General features: G+C 39.5%; 1 protein-coding gene across 1 annotated transcript in view; it reads right to left on the bottom strand.

The window, feature by feature from the left end:
* SPAG16 (sperm associated antigen 16) overlaps positions 1–14,795 on the bottom strand; it is a 410,239-nt gene that overhangs the window by 204,354 nt on the left and 191,090 nt on the right. Inside the window, exon 11 of the mRNA XM_075153736.1 lies at positions 5,875–6,018. Coding sequence (XP_075009837.1) covers positions 5,875–6,018 — 144 coding nt within the window. The remainder of the gene's footprint in view (positions 1–5,874; positions 6,019–14,795) is intronic.

Here is a 14,795-nt window from a genome sequence, read left to right as displayed (position 1 = left end):
AAATAAAAATAAATCTAAGACTGGCATTAGGAATTAAAGTATGAGGAGGAATATATTTGATGTCAGTAGAATTTTTAAAATTATCCTGTTATTGTGACTAAAGAACCTAGTCACTCAATACGTCATCAAATGCTTTTCATTTGCTGAGGCTTCATGGGCCATGTACCGTTTTAGTTATTTAAAAAATATTATTTGCAATATGTAACCAAAAAGAAAGCAGCCATTTATTTTTAGTGTCAGATTGTCTGTTTGACTCTCTTCATACCTTGCAGATGTTTTTCACCACACACTGATACATGAGAATATTATAATTGGCAAGAAGATTGGTGTGGATCGACGCATCGGCATTTACCAGTAATGGGACCCTCCTCACCAGTTCAGTCTGTGGAGGCCAAGAGCTGTAGAGGTGGGGCACGAAAAAAGAAGCATGCTCCCTGCTTGTAATTCACGTTGATAATCAAAGCACAATGAGCTCTTAAACTACAAAAGCGTGTCCACTGTGAAATTCTGAAATTGTACATGTACCTGCCAAGCTGTCAAGTCTGATTTTTGCTCCTCAACATTTCCCTCCTTCTCCAAGCACAAGTCCTCTGAGACGCAATGAGCAGTGTCAGATTCTGCCTGTTACCTCTGAACAGCTGATCATGGCTGGCTTGAAATCCGGCCTGCCTCTCCGTTCTGTGAATGCCTTCCCTCCTGAATTTTGCCCCTCTCTCTCATCACTCCTCAGAGGTTTCTCCACACCCTCCCTCCATTCCTTGATTACTGTTCTGCTGGGCTTTGCAGTCTATCCTTTTTTCACATTGAAATTAATCTCTGGATTGTTTCTTCACGAGCCCGAATGATGACATGATAAAAAATTTAAAATCATGTAAAAAATAAAATCAGGGACTTACCTGAGCAAGAATTCATTTCAGTTTCTCAGTTTATTCTGACTTCAATTCTGCTCAGGAATTTACTCTTTTAAACCTTAAAAGTTTTTGTACAACGAGGAAATCGCTTCCACTCTGACAGAGCCTTACTTCCACAATTTCATATTTATCAGTCACTGCTCTTGAAAACTTTGAGAAAATATCACTATCCTGGCCCCTTTCTCTCACTCAGGATTATCAGCAACATTTTGGACTTAGACTCGAGAGGCCACCACAGTGCTCAGTCACCCACAGCACCGCAGATTTTAAGCCTGGAAGAGGTCCTGAGCATCCAACTGGATTTTCCAAATTTTGTCCTGTGTTCCCCATCTTGAGCCTTAAATTTCCACTGGAGACAGGGCATAGGTAAAGTCAAGAGTAGACTTCACACCTTTTGGCTGCTTATGTGTTGGCCAACATAAGTTCAGCAGTGATTTTGTGCTGCTCAGCTTTACGCAGCTGGAAGAGACCTTGGGTTTAGAGAGAGGTGCTTAGAGCTTTTTGCAGACCAAACGTTCATGAATGTTTCATTGCTGACTACCTACAACCCCCCAGTCACTCACGGAGCATCAAAATGGCTGCCCCTCCATAGCCTGCTCTGATGTGTTACAGAATTCCCCTAAAAGCTTCTTGTGTGAATTCGAGCCTACCTGGAGTTGCTATTCCCTCCCCAACCCATTCAACCACTCTCTGAGCCCTCTCATCCATTCCCAATATATTTTGCTAATTCCTTCTGCACCCTCTCTCTACAAGGTTGTCTCTCTCATCTATCCATGCACAGATTTTCAGTAGGGTAACACCACCTCCTTCAGCTTCGAGAGATACAATCTAGAGCTGCTTCTGTTCTTTCAGAACATGGATTGTTCTTTTAGCCCAACACCTCATCATTCTCTTGCACCCTCTCACTGGCACCTTCTTCTAGGATATCAAACATTAACTACCTTTATTTTCACGATGCTTGATGCATGAATGTACTTATCCTATCTTTTTTTTTTCCTAATTACTGAGGAGACAATACCCACCTCCAGTTTTCCAACAGCAAAGGAACTTAAAGAAAATCCACACAGTTCAAGATAACTGCTGTGGTATTTTTTTGTATAATAAACAAATTGATAACAGTTTTGATTTCTTTCCTCAATAACTGTGAGAGTTGAAATAGCAACAGAAAGAATACAAGCAATTCCGCTTCTGTCTCAGGTGAACAGGACATTACAAAGAAGTTGACAACTTGACAATTTTCAGTGCAAGTTTTAAACAGCTTTAAGAACCTACAGTTTGTACTTCTTTTCAATTCAGAAAGTCATTGTATTCCACAGACTCAAACAATGTTTGCATGAAAAGGGCTACAAACATTTTAGAAGAGTTGACTTGATTAATATTTATGAATATATTAAGGACATTACGTATTATACCAGCACACATGCGGAGCAAGAATACAATATTTTACTGTCCATCAGGATTTTATCGGACATTAACAAACACCTCTGCTATGCTGCAGAGCTTAATTCTTTAGCCACCCAGGAAGGTTAGTAATAAAGATAAATAAATCTAGTACATGCCATGAAATATCTTAGTGTAATTAGAGTATGGTTCTTAAAGGTGCAGCATTAACATCCTCAGCTTATTCTGGAAACTGGCAGAAGATACAGATTTTTGTCTGCTATTCCAAACATTCGGGCCACCTGGTATCCACAGGTACACTACACAGTTCTTCAGCTATCCAGATTTTTAACACGAAGCCTGTGTGGATGACTCTGGCAGGAGTCATTCTGACGCCCTCACTCCTTCACACGTATAAAAGATAAATTGGAAAATATTCCTACATATTTCAACAGTGACAGGAACTTGCAACAGCTAATTCATCTGCAAAGTACTATTCAGCCAGACTGGAGTAAAAATAGTGTTTGTTTTTGAAGTTTGACCAGTTGTCACCTGAGCTTCAAAAAGGAAGCACTGTTCTCCTCCCTCCTTCCAGCTGCTGCACTCTATAGATGATGGGACCTGTTTGGAGTTTTACTTTTATTTAAAAAGCTTAAGGCAAAATTCTACTCTCAGATCTGCAGAGAGCATCACAACAGAGATGTTCTGCTCTCCTCACAGGCACAGAGCTAGTCTGCTCCCCTTCATCTATTGTCCTGGGAGCCACTGCCACATGGGGAGAACACAATGGGGGACTAAGACCCTTTGTACAGACCAAAGAGCACTGGGCGCAATGTCAAAAAATTGTACACCACCAGACTCCGGAGCTTCAGCAAACCACGCATCTCACCTCACTCTACTTTGCTTAGATGTTAAGGAGATGTGTTTTTAAGCAAAAATAATCGTGGAATGAAGCACATTGTCACTGACAGTGAAAATGAGACTCCTCCATCCCCTCCATCCAACAACCCTTCAGAAACTCGGTGGCCTTTGCCCCTAAGACTCAATGGCATTACGATACTTAAGGATATTGTTGTACATCAGTACTCAGAAAGATTCAAATGACAATCCTCATCACTACTATGTATAAATCAGCCGGCAAGGTCCAGAGCCTAAAACATACCTTTACCCTGTTATTATATACAGGTAAATTCCTACTGCCAACCCACATTCTCTCATTGCTCTTGGAGAAGCTGAGGATCTATAAACCCAACAGCACCTTTAGCTTGAAGATTATAGATCTTCACAGCTATCAACAAGACTTGCAACTTTACCCCTATTTACACAGTGGTGGCACAAAGACAACCATGAGAAAGACCCTTGTTCAAGTAATAGTACACTATGAACATGTAAAAATGGATTTCTGGGATTTACAGTCATTTGTACGTACAGAAGAACCAGTAAAATTCACATCATAGCTCTAGATTTGTTTCTCCTCAAATTATTAGTACAGTCAATGTCAGTGTGTGGATTATCCTGATGCTGTCCACAGATGATTTGGAAGTGGACTTGTGTGTGTGGCTGTGCATGCACGCACGTCCTGTGGCTACACATAGGATATTTCTCAGACCAGAGGCACAGATTGTTCTAAACCTGATTTTACAGATGGAGAGAAGAAACACAGAGGAGAAATGAGCTAACAGAGGACAAAAAGGAAAGCATGTAGGAGTGTGGGAGTTCTACCCAGATTTCTGGATCACAACTTAATAGTCCAGTCCCTCAAAAATATTTTTCCTTTCAACTTTTGGATGAACATAATTTTAAATCTTTAAAACAGGAACAAAACTAGAGGCTATCTACATTTGATTCCAGAAAAATTCTATGAGAACTTTCCATTTTTATTTAATTGTTTTTACTTCGGGAACACCTGATATATAGAAGTCCCCTACTTAAAAAAAAAAAAAAAAAGAAAAAAGTATGATTAAATGTGTTCTGTTATATTATATATATTTTATCCAGTAACAGAAGACAATATTTTCACAGCACTGCTTTTGAATCACTCCAGAGCATTCAGCAGGAGTCAATTTATACTGCAAGAGAATAATGATGTACCTCAACTCATTTTAATTTCAATAATTGAACGAGAAATAGGAAAGCCTATTGAAAGGACTGCATTCTGGTCAAAGACTAATAAGAAAATAGTTCTGAGTCTCTGAGTCAGCGGGTGTCATGGTAACAATGTATTATCGAAATCTGATTAGCATGCCCAGCAGCTTTATAAATGATAACATGCTCTTCTAATTGTATTTCCCTTTCTTTGCTGTGATGAGTTTTATATTCATAACAGGTAAGAGGTAAGGCAGCATTCTGTTTGTCTGCAAGTTAGACTTAGGATGTCCAGCATGCTCACAAACTCTGTGCAACCTGGCACTCAGTAATAGAAAAATTTTCTTACCATCTTAAAATAAGAAGCTGAGCCCTCCATTTCTCTCCTCCTGTATTATATGTAATTATTTAAGTCAAATATTATTCTCTTCTTTTAAATATATAAAATTATTTCTAAGGATAAACACATGAAAAAACAAACATTGTGAAACAAAAGCCTGTTTCATAGGAGAAAGAGATGCAAGAAAAAAGTGCATGTTTAATTCATCCCAGAAAGCATGACTCCATGTTCTTCAGGTTTTGAAAACAGGGAGGGGATTTTCTTGTGTTTAGAGGATTGTGTGTGCGTTTGCTAACTCATTACAATATCAGAAATCAAGAGGAACCATGAAATTAAATAGGATACTTCTCCTTCTCATGAAGGAAAGAGCTAATATTGCTTCATAAAATAAATACAATGAAAATACAAGGTTGGAGGTTTAATAATGCTCTGTTTATAAGTGAACCTCAGGTGAGTAGCCTGGCAGACCTTTATTATATTAACAGTAAAGAACTCTATTACAACTGCAGCCTCACAAATCTGATGCAAAATCATTTTAACATATAGAGGCTCAGTTTTAACAAATAGAAAATTTTTTTTTTTTTGAGCGTAAAATGGCATTCTCTTTTTCAACAGAATGGCCAAGAAATCTACTTCATGTTTGGCCTATTTCCATGAACCTTGTAACCTAAATATTTATTTCTTATTTTCAACGTTCACTTTCATTTATTAATTCAGCTTCAAATCTGTATAAAGAGAAAGGAGGAAAGCTCATATTGTTATTCCCTAGGTAAACTCAAATACTCTTAGTCATATGACAAATAACGCCTAATAAAAGAAATCAACTTTTCTGTATTATTAATAATGAAACCGTGTTTGTTATAGTGCATGAACACGGAGAAAATGAATACAGTGAGACCTAAAAAGCTTATTACTTCTTGTTACGTGCACTGGCACGTGGACAAAGTTTAAGATGTACAAAATACTAAAAGCAATCAATCTTAAATCAACACACTGAAAGCCAGAGGAACATTTATCTACATGTTTGGAAATTCAGCAGAGCGCGCAGGGTTACACTGAGAATAGAAAGTCATCAAAGCAGGCCAGTGAACAAAGAAAGAGCAAACAAGTACTCCCCAGAAGGGATTAGTGCTAGTTCAGGGGACTGTTTGCACTAACCTTGGATGGAAGCAGCAGCCCGAAAGCCAATCAGTGTGACCTTCACCTGTCATGATGGTGTTCCCATCAGGTAAAGCCCACATTTTCCAGAGGCGGTCATCACTGCCAGTGACTACAATGTCTTTTTGGGGATGTAAAGCCAAGCTACAACAGAAAAGAAAGGCAGATTATTATCAATTCCATTTTACGTGAAACACGCAGTAGTGAGATTCATTTAACTCGGGGCAACAGCTACAGAGGACTCTGATTCTGGAGGGACTGAACAAGCAGTGATGCTTTCTCTGCTCATAAGAATTTAAAATATATGCTATGGAGATGAGTTTCTGCTGCTACGGAAGAAAATAACAAAACACAACTGACTTCTGTGAATTGCTTTCACAGTCTCTTGAAGTTCCAGTTGAGTAAAAACACTCAAATATGTTTTAAAATACTTTGTTAGATTATGTTCTTACAAACATGCAACAGGATAACATGAACAAGCAGAACCAATGTGAATCACTTTTCCCCCACACCTAAAATAACTTCAAAAGTATTGGCTTGTCATCCTGCTCCTAATGGCCAAAGGGAAAAAGGACAAAAGGACTCTGCTTTCTTTGTTGTTTGTTGTTTTTTTTTTTTTTTTAAATTGTGCCCACCTGTCTAAAGTCTCCTACCACTGAGACGTAACTCAAATGATAATTACAGTCAGGAGCTAGAGTCTTTGCCATCACTTTAGCATCTATTCACTGGGACTAGATCAGAAAATCCATTTCAATTCTGCACTCAAAATGTGTTACATGTTTTCATTTTTTATTATGTAGCACATCAGGACGTAATGGAAATCTTACACTTATCACACCCCTATACTGAAAACTCAGTTTATTTTTGATTTTGCAACTGCAGTGAAGCTTAAAATGCATCCAGGGAAGAAAATACATCTGTTGGAAAGATAACAAGTAGTGTATTTCATACGGATTTGGTTATTTGATTTAAATTATTGTAATGCTTTACTATTTGTTGAACGTCAAAAAGTATCTAGGAGTTGACTTAAGTCCCAGGAGTAGATTATTTAAATAGATTAAATCTGGAGTTCAGAATCAAAATGCAACGATGGGGAGAGGCATCACAACTTGTGTGTGCACCTATTTCAGTTGTGTATCAGTGCCGACAGTTTGCAGAAAAAAACGCTTATTAAAACAGAATCAGAGTAGACAGAGACGATACTAAGCAGCCAAATGGGAAGAAAAGAGCGCTCTTAGAAGGCACACTACTATCATAATCTTTTTTTTAATAGTACCTTTTTCCTGCACTCAAATTATTTCATAAAATTCCTAAACCAGAACCACAGCTTCTACTGTATTGGGAAAAATAATACCCTCTACCTAATCCATGTTAAACCCGTATTTATGTCAACTAGATTTTCATCAGAAAACACATCTATTCTTGCAGTTTAAGGCACAGTCTAGGAAGATTCCTACAGATTCATTAGTTGAAGTCATCTGCTCAGCCAAGGAGCCTGGATTTTACTCGTTCTCTAGTTTCTTAGAGAAAAAAAAAGTTTTCTATCTTTGCCTAAGGAAGAGCAACTTCCTTTGCATTTACAGGGAGAAAAGAGAAGGAGGGAATGATGCTATTTAAATTCTCCAGAGATGCACAGAGAGCAATCGTATCACTTAGATTGGCCATAACAGATATCTAGAAGAGCAAGGAGGGAATAGAGATAAAAGGAGAGAGTTAAATGCTGAAAGAAGGCACACCCAGTGGCCTGCAAATTACAGGACGAGAACAACTCTCCCAGAATCCCTCTACTATCAGAGACCTCTGACACACCAAAAATCCCATTGCTGTTTTCTGCAGCATGCATAGGCACGTAGAGTTGTTATTCTGGGGACCGCTAAAAAGGAGACCAGCTTCACAGAAAAATGAGTGGGCTGATAACTATAAAGATAAATCTATCAGGGCTGCTACACACACTCCTCTCAGCCTCTAAAACGGAGGACCTTCCTCACTGGCATGCCCCTGGCCGTGAACTGCACAGAAGCGAGACCAGCGCAGGAATATCTTTTACTTCCTAGCAACAAGGTCCTAAGCTCCTCTGGATGTAGCAGGGGAATGGCAAGGCAAAGAGAAACAGAAGCGGATTCAGCAAGACTAGAGAGGGAGAAGAGGATGCCCGCTGCAAAACCACTGACAGCACGTGCTACTGCAGGAAGCTTCATCACCGATTCAGGCCTGTCTATGATGCAGTTAGAAGACTGGATTTTTCTCTTTTGGGAACAACTTTATCGTTGTGTTTTTTGGAGAAAACAAGCAAGCAAACAGTGTCATATGGATGCAGCTTACATTTTTCTCTTTATCTATTTCTGATACCCTCCAGTTTCTCCCTCCAGATATTTCTGCTATTAGTCGAGTCCGTGCCTACTGTGAAGACCTTCCATCAGTTCTCTCTCTTACGTTCTTCCTAAATATCTGCCCTCTCAGTTCCCAAGATGTGTTACACTGTCCAACTTAAATCGCCTTTAGTCCACCTTGCACTCCAAGAAAAGTTAATCTACTGGCTTCCTCCAGATCCTGACTTGCTTTCTGAACAGTCCTTACCCGCTGGCTTGGCTGCAGCTGCCTACGGACGCGAGCTGCGCTGTCATTCATCCTGCCTCAGCTCACAGGAACATTTTTCCTGTCCTTAACCCTCCCAACACACTTCCAGTCCAACTTTTGAAATGTCCAAACTTCTTCAGTGACTAGATGTTCCTAAAGAGCTTTGAGTCAATCCATAAAATGAATTTCATACAGAAGAAAATATCTTGCCCTCAGTATGAAGCCCACAATTTTATTTTTCACAGGCTTTTCTTTTAATTGCAGTTCTTTTAAAATGCTGCTGCTGTCCAATGTTTTTTTTTCTCCATGCCATTTTTACAGGCACACAGTGAACACTATCTAATTAACAGCAAATTTGTGACATAACCACTGTTGAGCTGCTTCTGAGAAATGGAACCCCATTCATCCAAAAGGCGTTCTATATGCAACATTAATTAGGCACCCTTGTCTTCATTCCTGGCAATCCAGCATTGTATAGATTTTTGCTTCATCTCTGTTCACAGGGCCTAATTATTTCCAGCACAGAAGACTTTGGGTAGATTGGAATGGAAATCAATAATGGAACATGTGTGATAGGAACATTAGTTTTCTCCTCCTCCTCCTCTGGGATAGAAATGGGATCAGAGGAGACTTGGCCAAGAGAAAAAACAAAAAAAACTCTGAGATTTGCTGCTGTTGAGTATATAAATACCCATGTTTACACAGCTCATTCTGGCATTATAAGACATTCTCATCTCTTCAGCACTTGCCATGGTAGATATATAGTGCTCCCAGTAATTTGCTTTCAAAACAATCATCAATTATTTTAATTTATTTTGACTGAACCATAAATAAAAATATGGTATCTTCAGATGCAAAATACTTTCAGTCTCAGCATGTACTGCATTTGACCATTTCACACATATAAAATCAACCTTCAGGTTAAAACGTGTTAAATCCAGAGTGTCTGCGTAACCTTAACTGTGTGTTTGTTTTAATACAAACGCTTACTACATTGCACTGAGGCAGGGGAGATTTCAGACAGATGCGAAGGAAAACTTTCTGGCAATAAGGTTTCTGAAACACTGGAACCAATAGCCATCTGCCATCATTAGCCTGTTCTTAAAGCTCTCAGCACACCTATCGTGTATTACCTAGGCAGATTACTTCCATTATGGTTAGGAGAACGGACGGGTTGGTGTCTTGATGTTCCTTCAAGTCCTAAGGTAGCAATGTTCCTACTGAGCCCCGGTTCATTCGATGCACAAAATAGACAGTGCTTATATGTGAAGGGCAATTATAAAACAATAAAAGCATCACCTCAAACCTCTGCTAAGGCGTAACAGCAGTTAAACCCAATTGCACAGATGCAGGACAGTAAGACATACAAAAAGCCCTATAATTTAAAAATAATTTTAGTGGCTAGAATATTTCACAAAATCACCACATATTCAGCCTTTTTTACTAGCTTCCTACAGATCTCAGGAGATTGCAGGAATAGGAGTCCCGAAATAAAAATCTAACCTAAATAGTCTCAAAATTAGGCACTCTGAGAATGAAGAATGCAAAATTCATGACCAACTTAGTACTCTAAGTGACTTATCCAGCCTCACCCAATTGCTCTGTGGCAGAAATAAGGACAAAATCCAGTTTTCTATGGTTTCACATATAGGAGTTATACAGAAAAGTATGTTCTCAATATAGACAGCATTTAGCTGCCAAATTCTAATAGAGCATTGTACTGAATATCATTTGCGGTACGTAATTTTTAGAACTTCATGATTTGATCAAATTTATTTGCATTCCCGGATACTGGCAAAGAGGATTGTTGTTAATGCCAGTAGCTGCTTTCAGACCAGAAAGCTCTTCTGCTGCATTTCTTGCTCCAAAATATGACAGCAGCAGAGTTCATCCAAGATTTAAAAAAAAAAAACAAAACAAAAAAAAAAAACCAAAAAAACCCCAAAAACCAAACAAAAAAACCCCACCACATTTTTCTTGGTCGCAGAAACATTTTAGCTAACATTTTCTTACACAAAAATTCAGCCTTACTGACAATACGTAGCACAGGAAACTTTGGTCTGAGCAGTTACATTTGGGTGAAGTTATAAATGGCTGAAAAACTCAATTTTATAAAGGAAACTGTTGGGAAATTGCAGGTATTTCCTCCTCTACCATCAGGCTCTCTAGGTGTGTTGGAATGGAAAAGCAGAGCAGGTTTTGAAGGGAAGGACATAACAAGCACTGAATTCTAGAGGATGGCTATGGATTACAGCCTCAAACAAGAACAAGTATGTGCCTAAGTATGACGACATCAACAGCCCTAGTGAAATTAGTGATGTTGTTTACACGCATATACTTATATTGCTGGCCTGTGCCCTAAAAATCTAAAGACTTTGTAAAAGCCAAAATACTATCGGGGTCCCAATTTTGCTGGTCACTAGCCAGTCACGCCGAGACCCAAGAGAAGTTAACCAAAGCATTAGGAACAGTTTCTGTAGCAATGGATGGGCAGATTGCAGAACCTAACCACATTTTCCAGCCTCATGTATTTGCAACAGCTTTTGAGGCAACACACCCACCACCACCCAGTTAGGCCCCAGGTGCGGCTGCTATGCATGGAGGATCAGCACCACTTCCTCACCTCCGCAACCCCGCTCCAAGGAGCTGATTATCATCAAGGTCAATCTCTAAAATTACAACAGGTGAAGAGGCAGAAGACCACACAAAAAAATTTAGATCAATAGAAAGGCCAATTATTACCTCACGATGGACTGAAAGGCAACAGCTGGCAGTCATGAAGATCCCTTCACTTTCTCTTCATGAGCAGAAAGGGAGCAAGAGGAGAACAGGCAGTTAATCCCTTTGTTTGCGACACCTTTTGGCTTATCACTTATTTTCCTCCTTATCTACGTAATGGTGGTGCCATGGGGGTGAGAATGAGAAAAAACAAAAGCAGAGAGAAGCATTTTGTACAGGGTGTAAACGGGGAGGTGCTGGCAGCAGGGGTGGCTGCAGCATCGGCTTCTGTCAGGAGAGGAGGGGGCTGTCCTGCGCCAGGCACAGCCGGTTCCCGCCGGTTCACCCCGGCTCCGCAATGGACCCCCACAGCAGCCCGTCGGCGACACTGGTGGCGCCTCTGCGAAAACATATTAAAGAAAGGGCAGAAAATGCTGGACAGAGAGAGGAGGAGGGAACAAAAACAGTGAGAAAGACCAAGGTCAGAGAAGCAGCAAGAGGAGCTCCATGGTGCTGGAGCAGGTTATCACCTGCAGCCAGCCCACGCCGGAGCAGATTTTCCTGACAGGAATTGCGGCCCATGGAGAGCCCACACTGGTGCAGACTTTTCCTGAAGGACTGCAGTGTGGGAAGAGCCCACACTGGAGCAGGGGAAAAGTGTGAGGAGGAAGAACAGCAGAGAGAAACTCATGGAAGGTTCGAGGGGTCTGCAGCAAAGGAGTGAAGCGGAGCTGGAGAGCGAGGGGGGAAGGAAGGGTGCTGCTTTCCCGTTTGTCTTTGTTTCTCACCTGAATCTGTTTTAGCTGGCAATAAATGAAAGTAGTTTTCCCCCAGTCGAGTCTGTTTTGCCCGCGACAGCAATTGGTCTTCATCTCGAGCCATGCGCTTTCGCAGCCTGTTTTCTCCTCCTGCCCTGCTGAGGAGGGGGAGTGAGCGAGCAGGTGGGTGGGGGTTTGGCCCTCAGCCAAGATTAACCCACCAATAAATTAAAACCAAGCACACCAGAAAAGCCTAATCAATCACTTTGCCCACTACAACCTATCCTAGTATGCCTTCTTTGAACATCTCTCTAATATAGTTATTTCTACCACCTTTTTATCTTGGCTTGACTTACCCAGTCTCACCTGCCAGCATACTTCAGCAATAATTATAACCCTGACATTTAATTCAGGGTTTTATTATGCAAAGGTAGCATAACTGAAAAGCTTTGCATTCCTGTTTGAGGTCTTAAAATTTATCTTTTCATGACAAAATGGAAGAGGGAAAATGCTTTCAAAAGAGCATAAGAGCTAAATAATAAGAGCTAAAACAAACAAAGAAAGGATAAAGCAAAAAAAAACACAAAAAGAACATAAGAAGGGGAAAATACTCATAACACAAAGCTCATATCTTTTGTTTCATTTATGTAAAAGCCCATCTGGAAGTCAGTGATAGATCTCAGTCACAGCAATGCTTAAAAATCTCTATCCTGTCCAGTGAAATTCCTGGCTGCTTCCCAAGCTCCTATGACTTAGGATTCGGGAGGGAGAAAACTTGCCAGGACCTCAAAAGACTGCCCAGCAAATTTTTGTACACCTTACAAAACAATTAGAAAACAGTCTTCCAGAAACTTAAACCCGTACCTCTAAAAGGCCAAAAGACTTCATAATTTACAGTGCTAGCTAATTTCTTATTCCATTCAACATGCACACAAAATCTTCAATCTTAGCTGTACAGCAGTAGCAAACATATTTATTCTTATGAAGAAGCGGAATAAATTCACACTTTCTAAACTTGCCAAAACCAGCTCTCCTCTCAACAAAAACAACTTCAAAGAGTGAACACTCCATACAACATACAATGCCTCCACAAATAACTGTACTAAACACATGATTATAACTCACAGATATAGACACAGTCGTAGTGCCAAATTAATAAAAGTCCATTTTGTGATGCTCTGTCTTTGATCACTGTCTGCTTATCCACTCTGTGTGCAATTATCAGGACACACTAATTTGTATTAGCTGAGTGTTGTAACCTACCTAGGTTTTATCGCATTAGATCTGATAATGTACATGCTGGGCCAGTCTAAAAATCATTTTCTTCTTAACAACAAAGTTTGGCCCTGCACCAAATCTTAGAAAAATTTCAAAACTATCCTGTTGATCTGCTTGTGTTTTATTTAGGTCTCAGTCTTGAAGATATATGCACATTCTTGAATTACGCACTGCCAGGAGTCCTGATGATTTCACAGTATATTAACTTAAAAACATACATAATCCTTTTCAAGATAGAGTCCTTAATCAGATCAGAGAAAGAGGATTTTTCTAGAACCTACAACAACATGCAAATTGTTTATGTCGTTATAGTCTTATGTACTGTGGACCTCTGCAACCTAACGTTAAGCCTTTTATCTAGAATGCTTGTAAATAAAAACAGGCATGAATCTAAATCGCTTCTTAGAGAATCTTTACTTATTCATTCCTTCCTTTTGCTTACAAGGTTGTTGATAATTACTGCTGGCCAACAAAAAAAATAATCACACATAGTCTACAATGTCAGCTGTTAACATATTACAGAAACAGTGCATTTCTAACCTGCCTTAAACCAAAGCAGCAGGCAACTAACAGATCTCCATCTTACTCCACAGAGGCGGCCACTGTTTATTTTCAGTCTACAGAACCTATGGGGTTTTTGGGTTTGGTTTTTGTGGGGTTTTTTGTTTGTTTGTTTGTTTTTCTTTTTTTTTTTTGTTTGTTTTTTTTTGTTTGTGTTTTTTTTTTAATTTAAATTGTCATGCAGTTTAGATGATGACAAAGCTGTGTATAGAACAACAGACAGATCAAATAGTTTGGGGTATTTTTTGTACAATTGAGGGTACTTTTAAAAAAAACAACTAACTCGGGCATCATTCCCTGCGATTCCAGTAGCTCACAAGCTCTTATTTCATACGTATCTGAATCAATTTTTCAAGCTTACTCAGCTTACTAGGTACCCAGCATACTTTAAGGAGAAGTAATTAAGCCAAAAAGAGAGAATGAAAGTAGCAAAAAAACAAGTACATGCAATTAAAATGTTAAAATACTGACATCGCTTCCTAGTATTTTCCCACTGGAGTGAAAGCTGTATTTCCTCGCCTGAAATGATTTATACCATGATTCATACTGCCCATCACCATGTAACTAATCTTTTACTATCACTTCCTTTATGAAATATGCTAAATTACTTTTTTAGGGAAAGGCAGTCACATGAGTATTAAATTACAGCATTCAAAATAGTACTGAAACAGGATTAGCTTACATCTGCACAGTCTTGAAGCCTATTCCGAAAGAGATGGCAGCTCACAGGACAACTCTCTAGAGCAGCAGGGAAGAGCTATAGGTAACCAGCGCTAGACCTCGCGCAAACCTTGGCAAAGGAACAGCCCGTATATTTTTACACAGCACCTGTGATTGTGAACCACTTCACAGGCAGAGAAGCAAAGGGGAAGGCAATGTAGGGAAACTTGCATAAAACTTCCCCTCTTCAATATATAATTGTCACCTATTTTTTGACCTGTGCATTAGGTACTTGCTGGGTACTGAGAAAATAGCTTGTCTTCCTTTGTAATGAAAGAAACTGATTCTGTAAAAGGCAATTTTAGCTTG

This window comes from Calonectris borealis, chromosome 6 (genome assembly GCF_964195595.1).
Source record: "Calonectris borealis chromosome 6, bCalBor7.hap1.2, whole genome shotgun sequence".
In the NCBI taxonomy this organism is placed as follows: Eukaryota; Metazoa; Chordata; class Aves; order Procellariiformes; family Procellariidae; genus Calonectris; species Calonectris borealis.
Note: the sequence above shows the minus strand (reverse complement) of the source record. Positions and strands in the feature narration are given on the sequence as shown.